The following is a 24,581-nucleotide window of genomic DNA, read 5'->3' as shown; positions in this document are numbered from 1 at the left end:
ATGACAAAAAAAATCTAACAACTTGTTATTTCATTTAACTATAACACTAACTGAGGTAGGTAGTCTAAATATCAATAAAAAAAGGACGCGCAACTTATGCCATCAATTATTATTTTTTAGAACAACGAGCGAGTGGCGCCATTTTGTTTCTGTTTTGAAATCTCACCTGTTGATTTGGAACATCATCAGTAAAATACTCTTAAGGTTGATTTTCTAAACTTAATTTAAAACATATATAAAACATGAACCATCTGGTTAGGATTTACCTGTCACTACTGTTGCCTCTTTTGTCCTTCACTGATGGCGGAACACTCCAAATGTTTGAGGCTTTAAATCAAACGAACCAGGTGATAAGAGAAACACCGACTCTGCCGCCGCCATACTTGCACCTCCCCGTGTTCGTGGACTCCTGGCTGCCGCTGGTGGATAAGGAGCATTTTTCTCCATCCAAAGGCACCGGACTGGAGCCTTTACCCAAGCCCGTCCGGGAGATCCTGTTCCCGGTTCTGCTTAGCACCAGTCCGCCCAGCATTTCGAGTGGTTCCGTGACGACTTCGTGCAAGTTTAACAAGATGCTCGTGCAGGTGCAGAGGAGCATTATGGGCGCCGGTGGGCCAGACTCTCAACTCAAACTGGGGACATGCCAAGCCAGTAAACTCACGAGGGATTACCTGTATTTTGACTATGACATTAGCATGTGTGGAACCAGACGCACGGTGAGATTTAATGTCTTTAGCCATGCTGTGGCTTGTCATTTTCAGTTGTTTTTTTAAAATGTTTTATCTAGACCAGTCAGTTTAGCATCAAGAAGATAGACAGAAGCCTAATAATTGTTAGATGCAGTTCTGGTCTTAACAACAATTGGATTGTCTTGACGCACATTCATTTCCCCTGAGGATGTTTGTAATGACTTTGAAAACAATTACGTTTTAACTTAGCTATAGCTAACGCTATCAGGCCAACATTTATTTTGACCAATAGTATGCTAACTTAAAACCCCCAAATCTGACAGCCCCGTCAGCCACAGCTTTAGGCTACTTATCCAATTTGCACATGTCATAATGCTGTCAATGAACATGGTAAACATATACTCTACATGCTAAAACATCTTCATGTCAGCATTGTCATTGTCAGATTGATAATTTGGCTGATTTGTTTCCTTGCAGATAATAAATAACAAGCTGGCCTATTCAAACATACTACAGTATGACCCACTAATGCTCCAAGGACCAATCAGGCGAGCTGCTCCTTTCACCATCCCTGTTGCATGCTATTATAACAGGTAAGACTGGATCCAGACCAGAAAGCATTCTGCACCAAGTTCTTTCAATTAGGAATGGCAAAAATAATCAATTCTTATGCATCGTGTTTCTCTCTAGTGCAAGTTAATTATCAATTATTTTTTGTGTTGATTTTTTTAAATTTATTTAAAAGTTACTGTCTCTAGACAAGTACAAATCAGAAAATGGAGTGACTGAAAGAGAATGGGACAATGGAAAACAACTTAGAGTTTAAGCAAGAGTGCAGAAAAAACACCCAAAAGAACAAAATAAATACATTTTGTGTATATACATATGAGGAAGAGGTGCCTAAAATAATTAGGTTAAACACATACAAGCTGCCTATCTGCTTTTCACATTACGTCTGATCACCTCATGCTTTGTTGTAAGAAGCTAGTTATCCACCTTTTAAATTTGACTGAGCCTCTCATGGAAGATTACTGTGAGAGAAGATGACATTCACAAGTATGTGTAATGATTAAGCATGGAATGACTATTAAATTAAAAACCTCCATAGACAAACATTTAATCAAAACTTGTGTGTGAAAAAAACTATCTAATTATCTAACAAACTCGTGTGTGTGTGTGTGTGTGTGTGTGTTTTTTAAATCATGCATGGAAATGAATCGTTGGCCTCTGAATTAAAATCCAGTTGTGAGGTGTGAATCGATTCCCACCCCTACTGTCACTGCACACTGTTTTATTAATCAGTCTTTAACTGTTTAGGTACCAATACTCCTACAAAATTGGCTACACGCCCAAGATGCAGATGCGCAAGATCTTCACACCAATGAAGAGCGGAGCTAAATTCATTCTTACTCCACGAAATGGTAAGACCTATATCTTACCAACAGATTTCTATGTGCTCTCAAAGGTGTTGAAAAGCATTGGAGTTAGATTGAAGAATGCATTTAGAACTCTTGGAACATTGATTTTTGGCCTTTTGATGGCCCCAACCAGTAAAACCCAATACTCTCAGCCTTTGAATTCAATCAAACAAACCCTATTTACATCACTCATCACTTAATTCTTGTATTTGAATTAAGGAAGCCTGAATTTCTTGTAACTGAATCATGATGAATGTGGAAGCTGCTGCTGTTCTTGTTGCCTGATTGCTTCCTTCTGTCTTTCAGCTCAGTGGGAAAGACTTTCTCCGTCAGATCAGTACATGCTCGGGTACCCCATGTACTTTGAGGCCAATGCTAAGTCTATTTCCCAAAACGAAAGATTGTACGTTAACTTGTGTTACATAACTCCTGAGAAGTCCCACGCCTCCACGCCTCAATTTGCAGTTGTGAAAAACTTTGGGTAATCACCTTACTAGACAGTTTTTTTTGCGGTGTGCAGATTATTTAATAATAACACCAATAACCGATAAAGTTAATTCATTATAAAGTGTGCTACTTTGGCTCCACTACAGTTTTGTGCTTGTCCATCTGATTTTCGTTTTCACTATATATGTATATCAGTTCAGAATTTCAATTTCATTAACTTCTTATAATCAGTATCAGATAGCGGCCTTGCAAAACTAGTAACTACACCGGTCTTCACATTAACTGAAGGCTTTTTTTTTTTTTTTATGTACGTTTAAAAATAAATGGCATATGTAATAGTCAGATTGTATCTCCCTCTGATAAAGGTGTATGGTTGAAAGCAAGGACAGTCACTCCAGATTCATCCCTTACAAAAACAATGCTGTGAGATTCTCTGTGGATGCCTTCTTGTTCACCGGAATGATGGGGCAGGTGTGCAGTGTTTTCTGTTATTATTGGAGCAAAAACTGTGTTCATTTCTTTGCTATAAATTGTCTGGTTTTGGTTTGAATACAGCGCCAAAAGACTTTAACATGTAACTGATGGCAATTATTGTAATCTGATCTCCTATAGCAGCTCTACATGCACTGCTCCATGTCTGTTGGCAGTCATGTCCCCACACCTATAGCGAAGTCCTGCAACTATGACACAAAAACAAGAAGGTTAGTGTTGTTTTTTTAAAGGAAACAATAACTAAAAAGTTGAGACTTGATGTACAATTGGCACACAAGGGTTTATAACTGTTTTTTTCTCAGATGGGTAGAGCTGTATGGACCAGACTCGGTGTGCACCTGCTGCGACTCCAACTGTAGCTCTGCTACATCCAAAGGTGAGTCATTGCTTCCTTCATTTTCCATACTAAAACATGTCTTATTAGGGTTAAAGCATACGGCTGCAGAAATGATATACTCAACAAATGAAAAGATTAAAAACCAACAATGACTTGATCTTACTTACCTAGTAAGGGTAACAGGGGTACATGTTTCTTCATTACCATGAACACCGGCACCGTGGTTTATTTTGAGTCAATCCACGTACGACCTACATGTCTCTAATTATGCTGTATGTCTGTCTGTCTGTCTTTTATTTTTTTTCCTTCAAGTGTAAATAGGACTTTGGCATTAGTATGTTGGAATGTTTTGACATCTTTTTATTTTAACTTCAATAGTTATTTCTGCTGTAATTTTGTAACATATTTTAGATTTTTTTTTAAATTTCAGTCACCAAAATAATCAGCAGCAGGCCGTGGACAATACAGCCTAAAGTGAAACCCATTACAGCCCCGTCAAGGAGGACAGTCCCCCCCACAACAATAACTACAACAACAGCAGCAGCACTACAACCAGAGATGACCAGGGAGGTGACTAAATGGAGGATGACTTCACAGCCTGAAGTGATAGCAGGGACTCTGATGGGTAAGGTGGAGAACACAGGGAAGGAGTTGGAGGGGATAGTTGGAGGTGAAGGAGTGACATGGGTTGAGATGGAAGGTGAGGAGAAACGGGTGAAAGGCTCTGCTGATGTGGTGGAGGAGGTCACAGAACCTCACACAATATTTGAAGACATCTTTGATTTTGACAAATAAAGCTGACATTTGTACAGTGTTAAGTTTCAGTCAGGGTGGCTCATTATACTCTTTAAAGGAATAGTTTAATCTTTTGATGAAATAAGTTTAACTTGGACAAAGTAAGCTGTTTTAAGTTGTGCTAAGCTAACCTGCTGTTGGCTGTATCTTAATATTGCCAAATATTGTATCAATCTTCTCATCTAACTCTCGGCAGGAAAGAAAAAAACCCAAAACTTTAAAAGCATTTCGTCAGTTAGTAAAAAGACATAACAAACTCAAAGTCAATATCCCAAAATCCCATACATAATTTGTAAGTAATAAAATCCTCCGGAGCCAGTTTTCAGATACAAGGATTTATTAGCTTTACATCGTGAGTAAATGTTATATTGCTATGTAACCATCATTCTGTACAATTTCTCTTTTACAAATGTCAGGTCATTAAATGTGATAACTGCAGTTTTGAAAATGGTAAACTGTTTCAAAACCAGTATGCTACTTACAAAGTTAAAGGTTATGCCTTGGTCTTTACAACAGTTACAAATCAAACGAGGTACTTACAAAATAAACTTGGTTTTCATAACATCTGAATAACTGCTAACAGTGTCATCAGTATATTCATAAAAAATCTTGGCTAGAGTACAATACAAATCCTTTCCATTCATCACAGTAAATTTACCCTCACGTTTTGTCCGTTCCTTTTTATTGTTTAAAATTTTTAAGGAAGGAATGTGACAAAGATGACATGATCATAATGCCCCTATAATCCAGACCAAAGCGTCATATAACCTTCAATTCAGACAGGGTTCAGCTCAGGTGCATCCTGGATGGACTGAATGTGTTTTCTTACGTGTTTGGGTTCCTCTCCATCCCGTTGTCCCAGCTGTGAAATGCATCGTCCTCAGTAGTACGAGCTCAGGTGGGAGTGGGTGGTGGGATGTCTGGTCATGGCTGACCCAGGATAGATGGGGCTGTTGGGTGAGTTCCAGTACGTCGACGGTGGGCTGAAAAAGTTGCCGGGGGAGACGGGCATAGGTGCAGGATGGCCGCCCATGAAGTTCATTTTGGGCTGGTGGCTGTGGTAGGGCTGGACGTAAGGCATCTCCGTCTGGTACTTAATAATCCCCCCTTCCGCTGCGTGATTCTGGTGTGCCTGCGAGATGCCTTGGAAGTCAAACTTGTAGGCGTAGCGCTTGCCATGCACCTTAGTCATGATGTTCTTGTCGTAGTAGTAGCGCAGAGCGCGGCTCAGTTTGTCGTAGTTCATGTTGGGCTTGCTCTTGCGCTCACCCCAGCGTTTGGCCACCTCGTCTGGGTCGGTCATTTTGAACTCGCCATTGGTGCCCTCCCAGGTGATGATGCCGGCGTTGTTGCTGTCGGACAGCAGCTCCAGCAGAAACTGCCACAGCTGGATCTGCCCTGAACCTGGAGACATGAGGAACAGTTAAGGAATCGGGTACCGACTTAAGTTGGTTGGTTACACAAAGAAGACAGAATTTACACAGTTACCAGTAGTAGCTGTGTAAAATGTTTTTGTCTAAGCATCTTTGTTCATTCACTAGTAATATTTAAACAGTTTTGGGGCACTAATTGTCTTATGTAGATTTCAAGCTACAAGCACCTGGTAGCCTTTTAAAAATAGTGTGTCTTGAGTAAAGCAACTAAAACAAAGCTTTAAACTCCACTTAATGTAGTTAGTTATTCCAGAACCTTGGACAGCTCCTTAGTTTTTCTAAGTATCGAGGAGTTCTGTTGTGGGCAGGTTTTTCTTAGTTGTATTTTGCAACACATATATAACCTCTCAATCAGCTTATTTTTTTTCTACCAAATGTGACCTTTTCACTGTGTGGCTTGGAGAACGTGACAAGACATCTGGGCAGAAACCTACCCACAGGCCTGTGAGCGCTGGGGTCAGGGAGCTTGTATGGACTTTGTTTGCCTGTTCGGTTCTTGGATGTGCTGAGGGCTTGGCCTTCTGTGAGGAAACAGTAGGGCAAACAGTCATTTTGGTGAGAGGGAAGCCAGATTTCGTCTCAGTGTAAGCGTGATGCAGTTCTGCTGACACAACAAGTGTGGCTTGATGTTTAATCCATTTTTGAAAATAAGTGCATGTGTTCCAGCCCTTGCTTGCTTTTCTCTTATGTTGCCAAAGCAGACAGTGTAAAGGCCTCATTTGTGTCATCCTTTCTGGTTTATCTGGTGGTTTAGATTCTTACCTGGGTTGGCTAGTCGACTGCTAATGGGCCCTAATGTCTGATATGGGTCTGTAAAGAAGAAAAAGAAAAAAATCAATTTTACATTTTCTTGTAGATTTTTAGAAGTGCCTTCAAGATTAGATTTGACATCCCATGCATCATGATTTAATTTATCTGGTGTTTCAGTATAACAAGTGCTCATTTTTATTCAAATATTTAAATCTCAGCCCACATTTCTGTTTTGTGCAGTGATTTCAAACAGGTCAGGTGCTCAGAAATATCAACTGTGAGCCTGCGGTGTTAGCCCATAGCAGACCTTCCCACTGCTCATAGCTTAACCTTGACAGAACACCACGGTCGTTTTCAGCCTGCTTGCATTGTCTTTTATCTTTTCTTTTTTTGAAACGTAAAATTTGAAACACAAAATGACCTGTTTTCAGCAATTGTTGCTGTAGCTTCTGCTTTGACTAAAAAGGACGTAGGCAGGACAGTTTTGTCACTCTGATGGGTGGGAGTTAAAGCAAAATGCTAGCAGCCTGGCTCTAGGGATGGCAATGTCCGTTTGTCAGTCCACGACATTTTCCCCAGAGGATGAATCTCTCTGGCTTTGGTAATCCCCTGACTTTTCCCCTAGCGCCATTATGGACATTCATGTTTACTGGATTAATTGTAACAACTTTGGTGGTCCCTTATCTTTTCATTTAAACCATAATTATCACTTGGTTTATGATTAAATACCCCAAAACCTAATGACCTTCCCATCAGCCTCAGAGAGCAGGTAGCAGTGTACACTACATATCTCCGATATTTGAACCAGTTTTTGGAAACATTGGTAGCTTGACTGGAATCTCAATTAAAGCTCCAAAACTTTGAGAAATGTCCAGCACTGTGTGAGATTGTAGGAATTGACAGACTTTTAAAGGTCCATGTTTAATTAATATGAAAATATTTGGGGCTTTCATACCTTGTACAATTCTTGGAGGAGGCTCTGTAACTCTTGAGGTGTGTTGGTGCTCCATGGAGGGACCTACACATCCAAAATACAGTAATTTATGTAAGATACTTTTATCCGCTGTGGCTAAAAGTCAATTTCTATGTAAAACCAAAAGTTATTCATGCATGAAAAATGTGTCATGATCATTAATTTCATATAATTCTCGTTTTGGTGTCTTACCTTTTTGCACTGCACTCATGGTGTTTGCAGGCCAGCTGTTCCTGCAGCTGATCTCATCAAAACTGCTCTCTGCACACACAAACAAAAAAACAACCAGGATGAGACTAGACTTTGACTGGCGCGTGGCATTAAAAGGCTTTGTAGTGGACAGAGGGACAGTTTGGCTATAGTGGGAAGGAAGTGAGTAAATGGAGACCAAGAAGATAAGAGTTTGGAAGTCTGAAGATGACCCAATGTTTCTTTTGTTTAGGCCACCCCTGTCCCCACAAGATTGTGAATTGGGTCCCAGGAGCAGGACTCATACTCCCCAGTTCCTGTGCCAGTGCAGCTGTTTCCTGTCTGAAACTGGCTGTTGAGTTGTCAAAGTTTTGTCAACTGAGGCCAGCTTTGTGCCAATGAATGTTTTTTTTACTCTTGAAACTATGTAACATGGTTCTGAAACTTAACACATTATTTTTAAATTCCAATATCATTCATGTACTTAGCTCTCTTGTGACCCCAAATTTAGAGCTTTGAATCCCACCCAGAAATGTCGACAGTTTGAGTAGTGAATAACGATGGCAATGAAACCTAAAAAGCTGAAAGGAAAGTGTTTGCTTAAAAAAAATAGATTATTATGCTGAGTAAGGTGTTAAAGTCCATAACGGGGGAAAAAGCAACTTCTTCACCTTTTGGGAGCATGTCATGTATCGCATAAAGAGCAGTGGAAGAAATACTCGGTTAAGTGAAAGAACCAAACCTTTGAGAGTGGATGATCTCACCTGCTTTCACCTGTAGTCTGGGTTGTTGTTGTGGTGGTGTGGTGTTGGTGGGAGTTGTGGAGTAGGAGAATGTAGGGCTACCTGAAGCAAAGACAAAAAAGTGCTGGTTACATTTAAACATGTCTGCGATGGAAATCAGTCTTCCTAGAGTAAAATTCGAGTGGCATTTTTTTTTTTTACATATATTTTTAAAACCTTTTTTGAGGTGTTGCTGAAGTACTGGATCATGTTATGTTGTAAGATATTGCTATCATTTTATCCATCCCTTGTATGTTGCAATGTTCAGTTGAAAACTGACCTAGAACATGGTGACTGTTTCTTTAGGTGCATTTCTAACACTGATTTGCAGAAGCAACAACACTGCAGAATTATGTAATGGGGCAAGTATCAGAAATCATGACAACATGTATGCCAAATACAGGAAACTTGCAATAATAAAGAGGAACAGAGGTCACTTACTGAAGAAAGGAAAATTAAGTTAAGAACATGGCAAGACTTCAGCCTCAAATGACATCATGCTCTTTCAGCCTTAGTAGAAAACATAATAGGTGCCCTTGTGCTGCAAGGTGTTTCTATTATATGTTCCACATCCTTTTATTGACCTTTTTGTACCAGTCTAAAAATTAAACAATTTTACGTGCAGAAAGATTTTTGTGGCTGTTGTTTTTCTAAATAGATTAATCAAGTGTGTGTCTAGTTTAAGAAAATTGTGAAAATACTTGTCACTACTTATACTTAAAAAAAAATGTATGCGGCCATGTCACCCCCCCCCCCCCCTTCATGTCTTCACCTGTCCTGTCAAAATAAAGGCCTAAAAAGCCCAACAAATCTTTAAAAATTATCCATTTACTAGTTTAATTGTCAAACCACTTCAGCATTACATATCTTTTTGATTTTATTCCATGCAGGTAAAGTGAAAAAGTGAAATCTTTTTTTTCTTTCTTCTTTTTACATTTTTGAAATAATCAGCCACGGAAAATCAGCAGGAGAAAAAAAAAAAAGATATCTCAGACACGAGGCGAGCCTTACTCTGCCGGAGGTAATTTAGATGCGAGAGCAGGATGTCTGCGTTGTAGGCAGATGTGAGACGCATCATGTCATCCTTGGTCATCTTGCATAGTGCCTTGCCGTCCAGCGCTTGAAATAGCATGACGTCCACCTCCTCCAGGACGTACTCCTTGATGGCCCAGTCCAGCCACTGCCGCACATGGTCCTGTGTCCACACTTCTGGATCTGCCATCAGAAGCACGAACGTTGTCAGAAAAATACTCTGTATACTCTGATTTAAAACGGTGTCTCACTTTGTTGGGAAATTATCATAAAAAACTTCAAACTTGTATCATTTACATAATACATTTCCAGTGCAAATTCTTGAAGTCCGCCTCCACTCAAAATGTGTTGTGCTAATTGTTTTGTCGCCTTCACTGCACAGAATGATTTATGTGCAGAGTTTGACTCTGGAACGTTCAGCCCTTGAAAGAGAAGTATCTCATCTTAAATCTCAGTTTAAAGGAACACACCACCGTTTGAAATAGGGCTTATGATGGTCTTCACTAGCTGTCCGTAGGTGGGCAGCGGGCCAATGCATTTTGTCTCAGTGCATGCATTGTTTTAGTCCGGTCAACACCGGCTGCATCACCAATGCAAGTATAAATAACTATGAAGATTAAGACCTGACAATTTCCAAGGGAGATAGCCCTTTCCCAAGTGAATTTCTGCCTAGGAAATCGTCTAGTCTTAATATGTAATATAATATATATCCACAAACGGTGCCGTGTTCCTTCAAGATGTACTTTGGAGATAATTTTGTTACATCAATCAGGGTCCAATTTGCAAACCTTTTGGACCCAGTCTAATTTATATTAAAAAAAAAAAATGTATATAGATTCTAGATTTGTCAAAGAGGGACAGAAAGTAAATGTAACTGCAAGATTGAATTTTTTTGTAGTTCAACTATTTTGTAATTGAATTTTTTTTGTGACACAAATTATTTCAAGCAGGTCATCTTAAAACATGTCTGGAGAGGATCTTAACACCAGTTGTGGCTGGCTGTAAGACAAAACTAAGACCAGCATGCTTCCTGCTTCATTTTGTTATATGAAACGTCATCCTTTGCTGTAGCTTTTGGGTGTCTGGACATATCTGGTCTTTTACACTGTAAGAGATGCTGTTCTGTTGGTTTCCTAAATAAAAAAAATGCCCCCCCTCTCATCACGTCCGAAGGAAAGCTCATTGTGGGACTGGCTATAGTGGCTGTAATTCTGCACCATGGCTGAATTTCAGGAAAGAGACTTCAGATACAGTATTAGGGGACCACTAAGGCCTATATAAAAGCATCCAAAATGCAGCATGTCATATGGCCTTTTAAGATAACAGGATGGAGCAGTGTCACACAGAAATAGACTGAAGAACCCCTGGGCCAACACGATTTGTTTGTAGGACATAAAAGTGCTGAGTAACACATGAAACTACTCTGATATGAGTACCAGTTGTGATGCTTGTGATGTTAATACTGATTTGTGAAGTGAGTGCTTGGGTGGGTATGCTCACTCTGTGAAAAACAATGCCTGGTTTAGTCAAAATGTTTTAACGTGTGCTTTTTGTATATTTAGTTTTTTTTTAAACGTTTTTTAGCTGTTGGTTGTTGTGGCACCTTAAAGTGCCCATATTATGCTTTTTTGGCTTTTTCCCTTTCCTTTAATATGCTATATATCTTTTAGTGCATGTAATAGGTTTACAAAGTGAAAAAGCCCAAAGTCCACCCCAAATGGACTTACCATCTTCAACAGAAAACACTGTTCACCAACTGCTCCAAACAGCTCTGTTGTAGTCCAGCTTTTACTTCTGTGACAAACGTGCCTCACTTTGTAACACATGTTATAATGCTCGCCTAGCTTCTAGCGTGGCACGCCCTCATACTCTGCTCCTGACTGGCTAGTAGTCCTTACCTAGGTAGTGCACATGTGCGATTCCCAACAAAGGTGGAACAGAAGTGAGATGCCTCTCTCTGTAGCTAAAACAGAGAGATCAACACAGGGTGAAAAGAGGAGCTGCAGCAATGTGCAGTACAACAAAATAGGTTTTGTTTTGTTTTTTAAATTAAACCATATGTAAACCTATTCTAATGTAACCTCGGAATACAATTTTATAAACTTGAAAATGAGCATAATATGAACACTTTTAAAAGTATCTAGCGGTCTTAAGTTATTTACTATATTATTATAAAAGGTCTTACATTTTTCAGTGATGACGAATGTCAAATTGACACACAATTTAAAGTTACTTCTTAAATTATGAAGTAAGTGTTTTTCATATTTTATTGTAGCCAACTGATTGGCCATGATCTCAACAGATCACCACCTGCTCTTGCAATTTCCCTGTAGGTAACGGAAAGTAAACAAATTACCGATAATGCTAAGCTGAAAATAGCCCCAGTAGTCTTCAGGAAATATGCTGTGTAATTTGTGGTGGTTTTGACAACCCTTACAGTTTATGTGCACTAGGACTGTATTGCTTATCATTTTACAAATATCCGTTGTCCAAATGGAGATTCCAAGTAAACTGCCATTAAAGCTAAAATAATTAGAGAATTTGAAGGGTTTTTGTTTTATAACAGTGGAACACGGTTCATTCAATGTATTGAGCAGTTTGACTTGTTTTTTAGGCTACCCTTTTATTATAATATGAGAAGCTGTTTCTTAAGTACTAAATCTAAGGCCTTATTTCTCTTTGTCCAGACACTTTATGAAACTTCAGCGTTGGTAAAAAAAAAAAACTAATAGTTGTAGTTTCTTTTATCTTTTTAAATAGCTGAGCCTTATCCTTAGAATGAGGCACTTGTAAGCTTTACAGAACTACATTTTGGGTTGAAATTAATCTTGATTTTTTTTTATACAGCACTACTATATATCACTAGTCGGATTCAGGAAGGTAAGCTCATTTCCAGTAGCAAACAATGACTGTGAATTGCCCGTAATATTAGGCAGGGATTTGGACGTGAACAAAGTCACCACACCCTCATGTCCTGATTGTCCTTGGTTAACACATGCCACTGTGATGCAACATCCATGTATTATGAAGCAGAATAACTTAAGTGCTGGTGATTCATTAACGAATCTCGTCGGATTTCACAAAGCTGAGTTTGAAATTGTCCACTGCACGTCTGTGAAACACCGTCTGAGGTGAGATTAACTCACTGAAATGTGCTGCTTTGAACGGCTTTAACGAGTCTCAAAGGATAACATTGTCATGACTGTATGAGAGAGAACGTAAAACATGTCATCAGGTTAGTTTCAGATGGTTTGACCAGTTGTTTGTAGCAAGGATGAAATAGATGGATAGTCGGTTGTAAACCTTGACTATGACTACTCTCATAGTAGTCACACATCACTGTCTTTACTTAAAAGTTGTATATCAGTAAATTTTCCTCCAAAGAAATCCACTGCTCACATTTCAGCAATAGTCACTTGTTGTGCTGCTGAAACACTCTAGCTGGTGTGTTATTGGACAAACATTGCCTTGACTTTTTTTCTAAAGCAGTGATGCATCCTTCCTGTTTTGATGCCACTTTCATATTCAACTGAAGAAAAGTCTGTGTTCTGAGTTGTAAAGGATAAGGCTGGCATTTTATACTTCCCATATTGTCAACAAATCCCATGAAAATGCCTTAGTCCACCAGAGGATTATAGCCAAAAGCTCATTTGTTCCTACTGTAGATGTACATGTTAACAAATTGGACACAAATATATAGTTTAATGTTTTTAAAAAGGCTTAACTTTCTAAAACAGCGGGGCACTGTAGTTTTTAATGGCTAGTCAAACTGGAGCAAATAGTGCATTTTGGGGACTATTTTCAGCAGATTAATACAAAAGCATTTACAGCTAGTTCTAGGATTGATGTTTGTAATGCTTTTGGACAACAATGGAGCTCTATGGCACAAAGGAATAAGATTGATCAATCTCTGGCTACAGATGGCACCTTATGAATGTTAAATAGGATACATACACCTTTGGGTCTTTTCATGGGATTTGTTGAGAAGGGAAAATGTAGTATTGTTTGATCCTTTTAGGAAGTACATTTTTTAATGTCCATATGGGATTATGAAAATCCTTTAATTGCCTGAAAAACCTTTTTTTTTTAGCTATAGAAAGCAGCAAGATGATTAAAAATGAAATTGTCCACACCCCCTCATCACACATCTATTCCTGCTTGCTATCTCTTGTGAACATCACAGTCCTGAGTGCCATATTTACACTTTAGGTGTCACACTTTTTAAATAGCATTCATTTTAAACACTGATGTCATGCTAGACCAGAAACCTGCTGTGGCACTGGAGAGTAGTGGCTGCTTCTGTTGGTGGTAGTAGTACTTGTTTAGGGGGGGAAACGCATGCTGTGCTCATCTCTGACTCAGTTATTGATATGGCATAAGACCGGTGTGTGCTTGTGCAATATTAATATCTTGTGAGGTTAAGTGACTCAGCTCACCTGCCGGCACAATGACCCTCTTCTCCTCTGTGGCGCTGCTGGGTGGGGTGGCCGTCTGGGGGCTGACGCGAGGCTCCGGGTACGAGGCCTGGTAGGGCATTGAGGGCCCATCGTTGCTCATGTGTCTGGAGCGCTTTGTGACGCTGCAGTCCACAGGGGACTCGCGGCTAGAACGGGCAAAGGAAAAAGCAGGAGGAAAGTGTAATTTTATCATTGAATAGCTTATTTATGTTAATATTCTCCTTCCATTTATCCAACTCTAAGTACTGCTATCATTTCAAATAATGAGCCGGTTACAGTGGCTGCTGTTCCAGCAGTAGATTTCACAGTTTCTATTGGGTGCAAGTTTATTTCCTCTTGCAGTGTTTGCCAATATCTGTAGCTGAAAAGAGTTAAAATTAGTCCAAGACACCAACACAATTCCAGGGAAATTGTCTATAAAGAGATAGTCTGGCGCTTACCTGGAGCCGACTGCACCAGCTTAATAGAAGTTTAAACTTAGCCTAGATAGAAGACCATGTTAACTAAGTGTATCACTAAATTAAAATGGGTTGCATCATTCACACTAGTCATTACCTAGAGATTAGTTGTAAATATTTACACACAGTAACTGCCAGGTGTAACTGATTGATCCCGCCACTTAGTTTTTATACCTCAGTTAAAAAAAAACTACAGGAACCAAATACAGTGGCAGTGTTGGAAGAATTACTTAGATGCTTTACTTTAGTAAAAGTACCACCAAGTACAGAACTATTAGCCAAAAGCAATTAAATAAAAAGTACTCATTCTGCAGAAACATGGCCCTTCTTACTGTATAATTGACATTATTAGATTGCATGTAGAATTTTACTGCTGCGGTGGAGCTGGTTTTATCTACTTTAAATACAGGTTGGTGGTTTGGTGCAGTGGTTCTCAGTCTAGGGGTCGGGTCCCTCCTATGGGTCACTAGATAAATCCGAAGGGTTGTGAGATCATATATAAAGGAGAAAACAAAACAAAGATGTGACACACTTCTACTTTTGTTTTTTTGTGAAAGCATTGGACCATTTGAATGTTTAACAACTCATAGAAATCTTAACAGGAAAAGGGACAGTGTTTTTTTTGTCAGAAATGTTAAAAACCACTGGTCAAGTTTTGAGGTCAAATTTACTCTGAAAACGTATTAGTAACTTTAGCTCTCACACAAATGTAGGCACAGTATTTCTCTTTTGAAATGTAGGGGTGTAGAAGTATAAAGTAGCAGGAGATGGGAATACTCAAAGTGCAATTAGCTGAAAATAAATAAAAGGACTGTCAATTTCCATCACTGGCAATCTATAATTTGTTCAGTTAAAACGACAAAATTACCATATTTGGAGTTCAAACATTTCCACCAATGATGGATGGAAATGAAAACAACACAGTTGCATTTGGTGAGAGAACAATGTTTAGTGTTTGGAAAAAGCCCAGAACACGGACCGTAAATCTACAGTCAGATAATGCGGGAACCTGTGCTCCCCGGTGGCCTCGGCCTATTCTGACTCACCTGGTTCCATTGACGTGTTCGCCTCTTTTCCCCGGGTTTTGTGCCGCTGACCCCACCCACTCCGGCTCGCTGGGCTCAGGACTCTGCTTGGAGGCCTGGCTAAACCCGCCGGGTGACGTCATTTCGGCCTTCATGTGCACTGCAGTGTAGGGCGGCTCGAATATGGGCTGATCCTCACTCACCGCGGACAGCGCTTCCTGTCCAACAGAGCCACAGCGGTCAGTGTCTGCCATTAATGTGCTGGGTTACAACCTGTGGAAACTCTTTTCCACACACAGACTTATTCCTTATTGCTTATTCCACCTAAGATGCTTCATTGAACAGAAATAAACCCTCATTTGGTATGAGAGCTGTAGGAGCAATAACAGCACAACAGACTAAAAATGGAAAGATTTAACGTTTATCTGAAGTTTGAAGTTGTTCTTTTTTACATTGGCTGTAAACAAATCTCATTTTTAAGAGGAACACACCATTGGGGAAAAACAAAGACTACATTTTCCCCATTCTTTAGTTGTGATTGTGAATCAACAAAATCAGTGACCAGTTAGCAAAAGATGTACCAAAAGAAATTACAACAAATCCTATCTGCTAAAAATAAAGAAGAAAAAAACATTACATTACAGAATTATTTGCCAACAAAAGATAAAGGGCTTCTTAAAGACTTTTAAAGACCGTAATACTATGATTGAGAAATTATATATTGTGTGTGTGTGTATGCAGTACTGTAGGCATTTGAGGAATGCAGATGGATACCTTTTCGATTCATAAATGAGTTCTATGTATTTGTTTTGTGACTTGCTCAGAGCTTATTCTTAGAGTTGGCACCATTTAGTCTTCACTTTTCTTAGTTTTCCCTAGCTTTAACAAGATTCAAAGATTCAGTCTTCTGAAGACATGCTTTCTTTTCTAGCCTCTAAACTAACGCTGCCACAAACAAGATTTAAGATTCAGTGGAATTGCCCTGTGGTTGATTAAAACTTTAGTTATGTTGAATTTGGACAACCAGAGATATGAAGTTTTCAGAGCACTAACAAGACGTAAACTACTCAGGCAGTCAGGAGACTGTCTAATCTTGAAGATCAGTAACCTTAACCACGGTTTTATTTTGCCGTTAGGATTGGGGTTGCAAGGGGGAGGGGTGTCAGCTCAAGGTGAAGTGTAATCAAGATTTCAAGTCAAGTCTTCCTGTGTTCAGCACCTACAGTGAGGCTCCAAAACCACCCCATGATGGCACTTTTCATCCCACGCACTCGGGGGAGCAAACACCGGACCTGTTGATGTGTCTGCTGCTCCCATTAAGAGTGTGCCTATGTGATGCGACCACGGCAATCTAAGTGGGTGCAAGTGCGTGTTTGTTTAGAGGAGTTGAGCATTGTCTTTGGGCCTTGTACGTCAGTGCCGTGCTTTTTCAGTGGCCTACAGGAAACCTGGCCGCCATGTGCAGAGGAACCTTTTGGCACAGGCCAAGGGAGAGGAAATGGTGGAGGAGGGGGGGGCACAGTGTAAAAATGTGTGTCATTTTAAAGCTGGAAAACAACCCTAAACGCTTGTGGTCAGGGGAAGAGGGGGTCGGGTTCATTGGACAGCAAGAAGACTATAGCCTTGATTGAAGTGCCGCCTTTGCATTGTGTTTTTTGTTTTTTCTGCTTGTTTTTTTTTTAGCTCAATTGTTGCCTGAGCGTTGTAAACCACATCTTAATGCATGCCACACAGTTTGGCATTTCCTCGAAGCTGCAGACAAACTGATTGAGAAGTCAGCAGTGTGAGGGATTTCAGCAACCTGCTGCGACCTAAAGAATTTGCTGATGTTTAATGGATGTGTACTTTTTTAAAACATGTTTTAGTAAAAAAAAAAAAATTTCATAACAAATAAAACCTGACATTAGTTGCTCAAAATTCAAAGACTCTGATGATAAAAAAAAAAACATAAAATGTTGTAAATCAAACAATTTAGCATTGTACTCCACATTAACTTTGGCAAACTCAGGTTGGACTGTTAAAGGAGGTTATTTTTGACCTTTGTTAAAATGTGGCACCAACATTACCCAGAATGCAAACTGGATTGCCACTAGTTAATTCCGAGATTCTGGTGTAATGCTAAGGCCGCACTTCTTTCTAACTCCACTCCCTCAGATTTATTTCATTTCCAAACTTGTAGTCTTCAACCCCAACCGACGCTGACTCCAGTGACATCAATTAAGGCAATTTATCAAATTAAACACAGCTCTGTCTGGAGCCATGAAACACACCTTTTTAACATATGCAATACTCCCCAAGACCTGTAAACATGTGTGTGTGTGTGCAACTGGGTTAGTTCCACTTAAATGTTAAATATCTTAAATAAAAACATAAAATGAAGTAATATACATGTATATTGTAGATATCTGACTTTGCCTGTTAACTAAAAACTAGAATTTTTGTTCACAGGACTTAGTATTGTCCTGCTCAGCTTTCTGTGGACCAAACTCCCGGTTTTCTTTTTATTCATCTGATTGCGTTGTTTTATTTCTGTTGTGTTGTCTTCGTTCCCTTCTCCTCCTCTCACACACTGAAGGCCTTCAGAGGCCCGGTTCTCGGTGCAGAAGTGAAACAGTTGGCTTATGAAAAAGGCTGCCAACAGCAAATTCTCATAAGAAGACATGATTGTGAATAGTATGTCGTGGTTAAAGGTCATTTTTGTGCTCAACACTCAAACTGTTGATATTATCGTGACTCGCAGCCGCTCATCACATTTGGTTTGGTACATTCAGTGACAAGTTCATGCTTTCACAACCACAAACTCACACTCCCGCCCTTTGCTCTCTCTCTCTCTTGCTCTCTCTCTTGCTCTTTCTCTCTCTCTCTTTCTCTGATACAAATATACCAAAATGTGGCCAGGCCGCTAATGCCACAACTGACTTCCTGTTCAATGTGTTTCAGTCCGTTGCTCAGTGACACAAAACAACTTAAAAACATGATCGTCTTGACTCTTTGCTCGTGCCTCGATGTCCTTACATTCACTGTGGTCGTTTTCAGATTGATTGTAAACACTTTTCTCTTGCTTTGAGAGCACAAACATGAAGTCCTGCATGAACACTTCAGTCATGGCTTTAAGTGAGCAGCTTTGCAGGTTGCATCATGCAGTCTTGCACAAACCCTGAGTGTGATGTTTACGACATGGACGTTCATACTTCTTATATCTGTAGGAAATAACTTTTTAAATAAGATAACGTGTTGACTTTAACTCCAGGAAAAGGCCAAATCTAAGTACGACACCCCCATGGTTGACTCAGAGCTGTTAAACTGCATATGGAGATAATCTAAAATGTACTTTTTTCCATATGTTTTCTTCTCTATTTATTTTGTATAAGTTCAAAAGGGAAATTGCAATACAGCCTTTACAAGATATTATATGTTGGCAGTTATGTCTTAAAGCCTCTTACTTTTGAATGCCAGGGACTTTGAATTGAATTCAATAATAAAATTTGCTCAGAAAAAAATTGAGTGACTTGTTTTGCTGTTAGATAGGCTTTTACAGTTAATTTGTATGTGGAGCAGCAGCTCGAGTGACCCATTTCTACCTGGAGCCTATTTTGGAAACCACATAGGGCTGACACTAACTGATTATTTTCACTATCAACTAATCTGATTATTTCCTTGATGGTCAGTAAAACAACAGAAACCAGCCCAAGCTGAGGTGATGAAATGGATTTTTTTATTTCTATTATTTGAGAAGCTGGAACTATACAATTCTGTTTTTGTTTTTTTTTGCTTGAAAAAATGACCAATTCATTAATCAACTAATCATTTCAGGTCTACTGGTAATTTCACACAGGATCAATCTGAGGGATAACAAAATTCCCCCTAAATTTAGCAGTTTTTCTTGTTAATTAAAACGACTAAACTTTGGTCCAACTGGTTACAACATACAGCCAACCTGTGCAACTGACCTGTGACAAGGGAGCTTGCTTTGTTTAAAGGGGCCACAAGCCAAAAAAAGCTGGAAACCACCGCCCTAATCGGCAGCCAAGGATGTAGTTAACCATCATCTTTCTCGCATGCACCAATTCATTTCTATGTAAAGTCTTTTTTAGAAACACCAATATATTTCTTATTTGTAGGTGTTAAAGAGGCTGATTTGGTGACATGTCCCTCCTACAGTTGAAGTGCAGCCTTATAAGTTAAATTCATTCCATACATGCTCTTTTGTTCATCCTAAACATTTAGTTTGCCCTGGACTGATGGAGATTATAAGTGAGATTGTTTAAATTTAAGACTGAACTTATGTGACTATTAACCACAGGTAATGTTTCTAGCAAGTAAAATCTAAGGTTATACTGAGATCCTGCTTACATTTGTATCTACCATATATTGCTTCCAGAATAATTTAATAAACATGGGTGTCAACTCCCATCAGGGCTATGAAATGATATTAAAATGGATTGAAAACACTAAACTCACACAAAACAAGGTGTAGCCTACAATAACAGGCCAGAGATGGAGTATTGCAAAGGCACAGGCTTCTGTCGGCCTACTCGCCATGTCTGAGGCAAGTCAAAGAAAGCAGAAGTAAAAGTTGAGGCAAGCTGATTTGGAGAAGGCCCACGCAGCTGCTCTTTCTGCAACACAAACAACGGTGCGGTTTTCACAGCTCGGAGCCGGCGGCACGCGGACCTCTGCAGGCCGGGCCGCTGTCCCTCGCCGCCCGGCCTGTGTAAGCGGAATAGGGAGAGTTAAAACAATGCAACGCCTCAGTTTGTCCACTTCGTTTCTTTCTAACGAGGCTTTGTTGCCTTTCGACATTTCTTTTTTTTTTTTTTTTTTTAGTCCACGGAGCGGAAATGAGTGCGGAAAGTCTGAGGTTTGAGACAGGAAGCCTGCCGAGCTCCGATAACGACACCTGACAAGTGCTCCCGTTTGCAGCCATAAATTATACTTAAAATAACCTCAAACCCAATCTGCTGCGACACAGAACCTACTTGAGAATACATATCTGAAGAATTGGGTGTAATCTACATAGAAGCCATTAAGGGAGCCAGAATTAAAACACCAAAGGACTGTCATAACTATAATATAAAGGCCTACTACATTAGGGATTTAAGTTTTCTTTTCAGGATATTCTCATGTTTCTGCACTGGCCCTTTAATTATTCATAATTTTTATGGAGGCCCAAGCTTTATAACGAACATAATGTAACTGGTTGACTTTAAACCCATCAGCCTAGGCTATAGCCATCATTTAAATATTTTTTTCGAAACGAAACAAGAGACATTAAGTCCAAGTTCCTCAAACCACCGAGGCCTTTTTTTCTAATGCCATTTTTTTCTAGACTTACAATTGGCTGACAAATACTTTGTGTTTTGGTTGAAATATCAAGTTTTTCGTTATAACAAATCGAATCTAGAAATGTAAGAATATCGGTATTAATGTTTCGTCGAAGTTAGAGATTGTTCAGCAGGTTGCAAGACTATTTCAATGCAGGAATAATAAAAAGTGAAAGCCTGCAGGCCAATGTTGCACATTAGTATTAGATGAGATTCGTTAAAACGTGAATTTTTATCTTTGTGGCCGACATTATCCAAAACAAATGTCGGCAGTTTCTTTCGTTGCGCAATAACCAATTTGAGTTTAAACCAAGCCTAATTTAAAAAGCTACTTTATGATTTGAAAAACTGACATGAAGGCCTTTATTTCTGCATTTCTTAAAACAATGACATTGAAACAATGGCTTCTCTTTGGTCATGCGGAGAAGATAACCCGATGAAGCTGCGATAGTATGAAATGTGAAATGTGAAATACCAGTCATCTGATGGAAATGGATCCTCCTGATGTTTTAAAAAAGGGGCTCTCGCTGTATCCAAATCGATCCATGGCGCCTTCAGGGACACCTGCCTTGTGCGCAGCAATAAAATCATCCAGCATCCCTTCATTAACTTATACTTCGTTCAAGTTTGTCAACCAAAATGTTCCGAAATTTCGCTTTTTGTGCGTTATTTCTGGAATGTCGCGATCCCGTGGATAGTGCAAAGTGAGCTCCCATTAAACACAGCGATTAAAAGAAGAAAAAACGAAACGCGTTTGGAAATCCTGTTTCACGCCTATAACCGGCCACCAATTAGTGTTTTTATCTGACTGTAAAGATGTAGTGGTTAGTTGTGTTATTATAGAGCCGACATACAACCACGAACGGGAAGGAAGAGGAAATTTTGTACAAGAAGGAAAGAGTGGGGAGCTCGCATCACCGCCTTGACTCTCTCACCCAGCAGACTCTGGTGTGGGTGGCCGCCTGTCATTTTCACCAGCAGCGTTAAAAACAGTTCATCACGTACCTTTATCGTACAGTCCATTGCAGCAGCTTCGCAGTCTTTGTCATTTAGTCGCTATTGTAAATGTTGCAGCTTATTCTGCCTTCTAACCTCACTTCAATACATGCAGGGGCGCATTGGCTCTATGGCGCAAACCATTGCAGTTACAATTTTTTGCTCAGAGACCATAACCGGATGACAAGTTTTTTTCTCTCTCTCTCTCTCTCTCTCTCTCTCTCTCTCTCTCTCTCTCTCTCTCTCTCTCTCTCTCTCTCTCTCTCTCTCTCTCTCTCAATTGGGAAGTGAAGTCACTCTTTAACACTGCAACCACCACTCACTGCACAGAAAGAAAAACAAACAATCTTTCATTTAAAACAACAGATTCTTAGAGTTTTGCAATAGTTTAACCACAGTGAAAATGAAAGCGACCGCTGAATACCTCTAAAGTGTCAGAACAACAAGGACAAAAATCCCTAGACAAGATGGTTGTTTTCTAGTCGTGACATACCATATACTGTAGAGTCTATAGACACACGCGTATACATGTATGCTTACATGGTATTAGACACCAGCATATGTAGCCTATAATAAAGTCACAGTTCTGAGGTTCTCTAGGATCTAAATCCTTTAATGGAACAGCTTAGACAACAATAGGCCTACTGGGAGTACAAAAACTGTATCTATATAAACACACACACACACACACACACTCTCACATTATGCATGTATCTGTTTTAGGGGCCAGACCAGAGGAATGATTAGGCCAACAGGAATTTCAACCTGTTTAAATGCTCATGTTTGCACCTGATTGTTGTTTTAGGACCGACTTTCCTTCCAGAATGTTATATTAACCAGTGTCAAAGATCATTTTATTTCAGCTTTGAGACAAGCTACCTTAAAATGAACAACAATAGAACCATTCAGTTCTTCTTAAAATGAAAATAAACAAATTAGCCAAGCTTTTGGGAACAAGTGTTGTGAATTGAAGTAAACCCCTTCCCAACTTCAAATGACCAAAGGAAGTTATAGTCAGATGAAGTGGCCTAGTCATCACTTATCAACACATTCATCAGTTACTTCCACCTGTGGACACAGACAGTGGTAAAATGTAACTAAGTACTAACTCAAAAATTCTGTGCTTTAGGTACAAACTTGAGGTCGTACTTGAGTATTTTCTTTTCATGCAACTTTCTACTCCACTACATTTCGGAGGGAATTTGACCGATTAGTTAACATGTTGCATACAAAACATATGAGGAGCTAATAACATATGGTTACAAATCAAACCACACAACACAGCTATACAAGCACAGCTGAAACCTTTAGTCGATTAACTGATAATGAATTGGCAGCTATTTGATCATTGTCATTGTAAGTTTACCACTTTACAATTCCAGCTTCACAAATGTGATAATGTGCTACTTTATAATAGTTGATTTTTTTTTGATAGTTTTGGGGTTTGGACTTTGGGTTAATTTATGAAGGCTTTTCTCACTTTTCTGAATTTTTACAAACAGATCAATCTATACATAATGAAAGAGTCATGAATTGCAGTGATACAAGGCAATTAGGCCTACAAAATAAAGCTCCACCTCAACCAACTACAACAGTAAAATCCTGCTTTTACAATAATCTAATGATAGGCTAATATACTACAATCACAGGGGACCTTTTTTTCGCATTGAGCACTTTGATTACTTCAAGTGACTTTTCCTGATTATCAGTTTACTTACATTTTCAATGCAAGACTTTTGCATGTAAGTGCAGTTTGATATCAGTAGGCTACTTTTACTTGTTAAAGTAAGGATCTGAATGCTTCCTCCACCAGAACCTAGGAGGGGTCAGCCGAATTGCATATAGGCCTAAGTGCTGTAGGCCTTATGTTCAGTCTGGAGATTTAAGGTTTTTTATTTGTAGAAAACATGTTGTTTATGAAGTATTTAAGCTGCTCTATTAAAACGTATTTAAATTTCCGGCAGATCTAGAGCTTTTGTTTTCCTCCGTGACGGTTTACTTTTAGCTGTGACCCCCTGTGTAATGACCCCAGGTGGACGCTGATAGGTGACTGCAGACGGTTGTTAATCACCTCGTGTTGTGTAACTTCATCCCGGTTGTGTCCTTGTCTTGAGGTCTTGAGGTGGGGCTCCCAATCACGACTCCCGTCTCCCACCGACGCGCACGATTTCACCCAGCTCCACTTTTCCAGATGTGTGTTTGTGTGCGTGCGTGTGCGCGCGTGCGTGTCACTTGTTTGTTTATACAAGGTCCTGGGCTCGGCCTTATCTGCTGCAGCCATTCACGCCGTGATTTCAGACTTTCTTCGGCGAGCAGGCTACTTGTGTGGTTTTTTTTTCTCCTGTTTTTTTTTTTACGGGCCATTGTTTCGTCGAATGGTTTCTGAAGATACAGAGATTTCTATTTTCTTCCTCCCACCTCATTAGAAACCCGACTGCTCTGATTTCAAAAGCCTGCACTTCATCCACACCCAAACGGTGGCTCAGTTATTTAGTCCAGACAATCAGAGGGACCGCAGCTTTGAAATCAGTGGAGGCCATTCAGTGATAAAAATAACACTGCTGTTGTTGTGACTGCCAATTATTCAGCCAGCTTAACGTTTTTTGCTTAATTCACTTTTATTTGATCCTTTTTTATTTTTATTTAACCCAATATTTAACTAACTTGGTGTAACAGCCTGCTGTGGCAGTTATGCCTACACTGAACTGTCTTGTGGAAATTGTTTTTATGTTGTATTACAGAAACTTAAGGAGATGTGGTGTGTTTACGGTTGCAATTAAAGCTTATTTTCTTTATTATTTAATCTGCTGATTTTGTCTTTGAATCAGTTAATCGTTTGATCTATCAAAGTCGAAAAATAGTGAGAAAAGTTGGTTTTAAAAATGTCTTGTTTTGTCCGACTAACTTTCTAGTCTAAAGAAACGGCTTTAACATTTAATTTCTTATCAAAAGTGTTGCTTGTTGATGAGCTGACCGATTAATCG

The 24,581-nt window shown here is 39.5% G+C and overlaps 2 protein-coding genes across 6 annotated transcripts; one reads left to right on the top strand and one right to left on the bottom strand.

Moving 5' to 3' along the window:
* Window positions 1–172: 172 nt before the first annotated feature.
* On the top strand, window positions 173–4,207 carry zp3d.2 (zona pellucida glycoprotein 3d tandem duplicate 2). Of its 2 annotated transcripts, none has more exons than XM_034873770.1 (8): window positions 173–716; window positions 1,167–1,282; window positions 2,007–2,110; window positions 2,414–2,588; window positions 2,920–3,025; window positions 3,170–3,255; window positions 3,349–3,422; window positions 3,814–4,207. In XM_034873770.1, the coding sequence occupies exons 1-8, from the start codon at window positions 243–245 to the stop codon at window positions 4,176–4,178; spliced, it is 1,500 nt and encodes a 499-aa protein (XP_034729661.1). In that variant the 5' UTR covers window positions 173–242; the 3' UTR covers window positions 4,179–4,207. The 2 variants fall into 2 exon arrangements, with proteins under 2 accessions (XP_034729661.1, XP_034729660.1); XM_034873769.1 differs by having other exon boundaries at window positions 3,167–3,255.
* A 665-nt stretch (window positions 4,208–4,872) lies between these two features.
* On the bottom strand, window positions 4,873–21,809 carry fli1rs (Fli-1 proto-oncogene, ETS transcription factor-related sequence). Of its 4 annotated transcripts, none has more exons than XM_034873771.1 (10): window positions 21,607–21,809; window positions 15,299–15,495; window positions 13,774–13,940; window positions 9,317–9,520; window positions 8,288–8,368; window positions 7,527–7,595; window positions 7,317–7,379; window positions 6,374–6,421; window positions 6,046–6,132; window positions 4,873–5,582 (listed from the first exon to the last, which is right to left on the bottom strand). In XM_034873771.1, the coding sequence occupies exons 1-10, from the start codon at window positions 21,622–21,624 to the stop codon at window positions 5,059–5,061; spliced, it is 1,458 nt and encodes a 485-aa protein (XP_034729662.1). In that variant the 5' UTR covers window positions 21,625–21,809; the 3' UTR covers window positions 4,873–5,058. The 4 variants fall into 4 exon arrangements, with proteins under 4 accessions (XP_034729662.1, XP_034729663.1, XP_034729665.1 ...); XM_034873772.1 differs by lacking the exon at window positions 21,607–21,809 and adding an exon at window positions 21,077–21,455; XM_034873773.1 differs by lacking the exon at window positions 6,046–6,132 and having other exon boundaries at window positions 5,059–5,582.
* Window positions 21,810–24,581: the final 2,772 nt, after the last annotated feature.

The sequence above is a fragment of the Etheostoma cragini genome, chromosome 6, assembly GCF_013103735.1.
Source record: "Etheostoma cragini isolate CJK2018 chromosome 6, CSU_Ecrag_1.0, whole genome shotgun sequence".
Taxonomy (NCBI): Eukaryota; Metazoa; Chordata; class Actinopteri; order Perciformes; family Percidae; genus Etheostoma; species Etheostoma cragini.
This window is presented reverse-complemented; position numbering and strand designations above follow the sequence as displayed.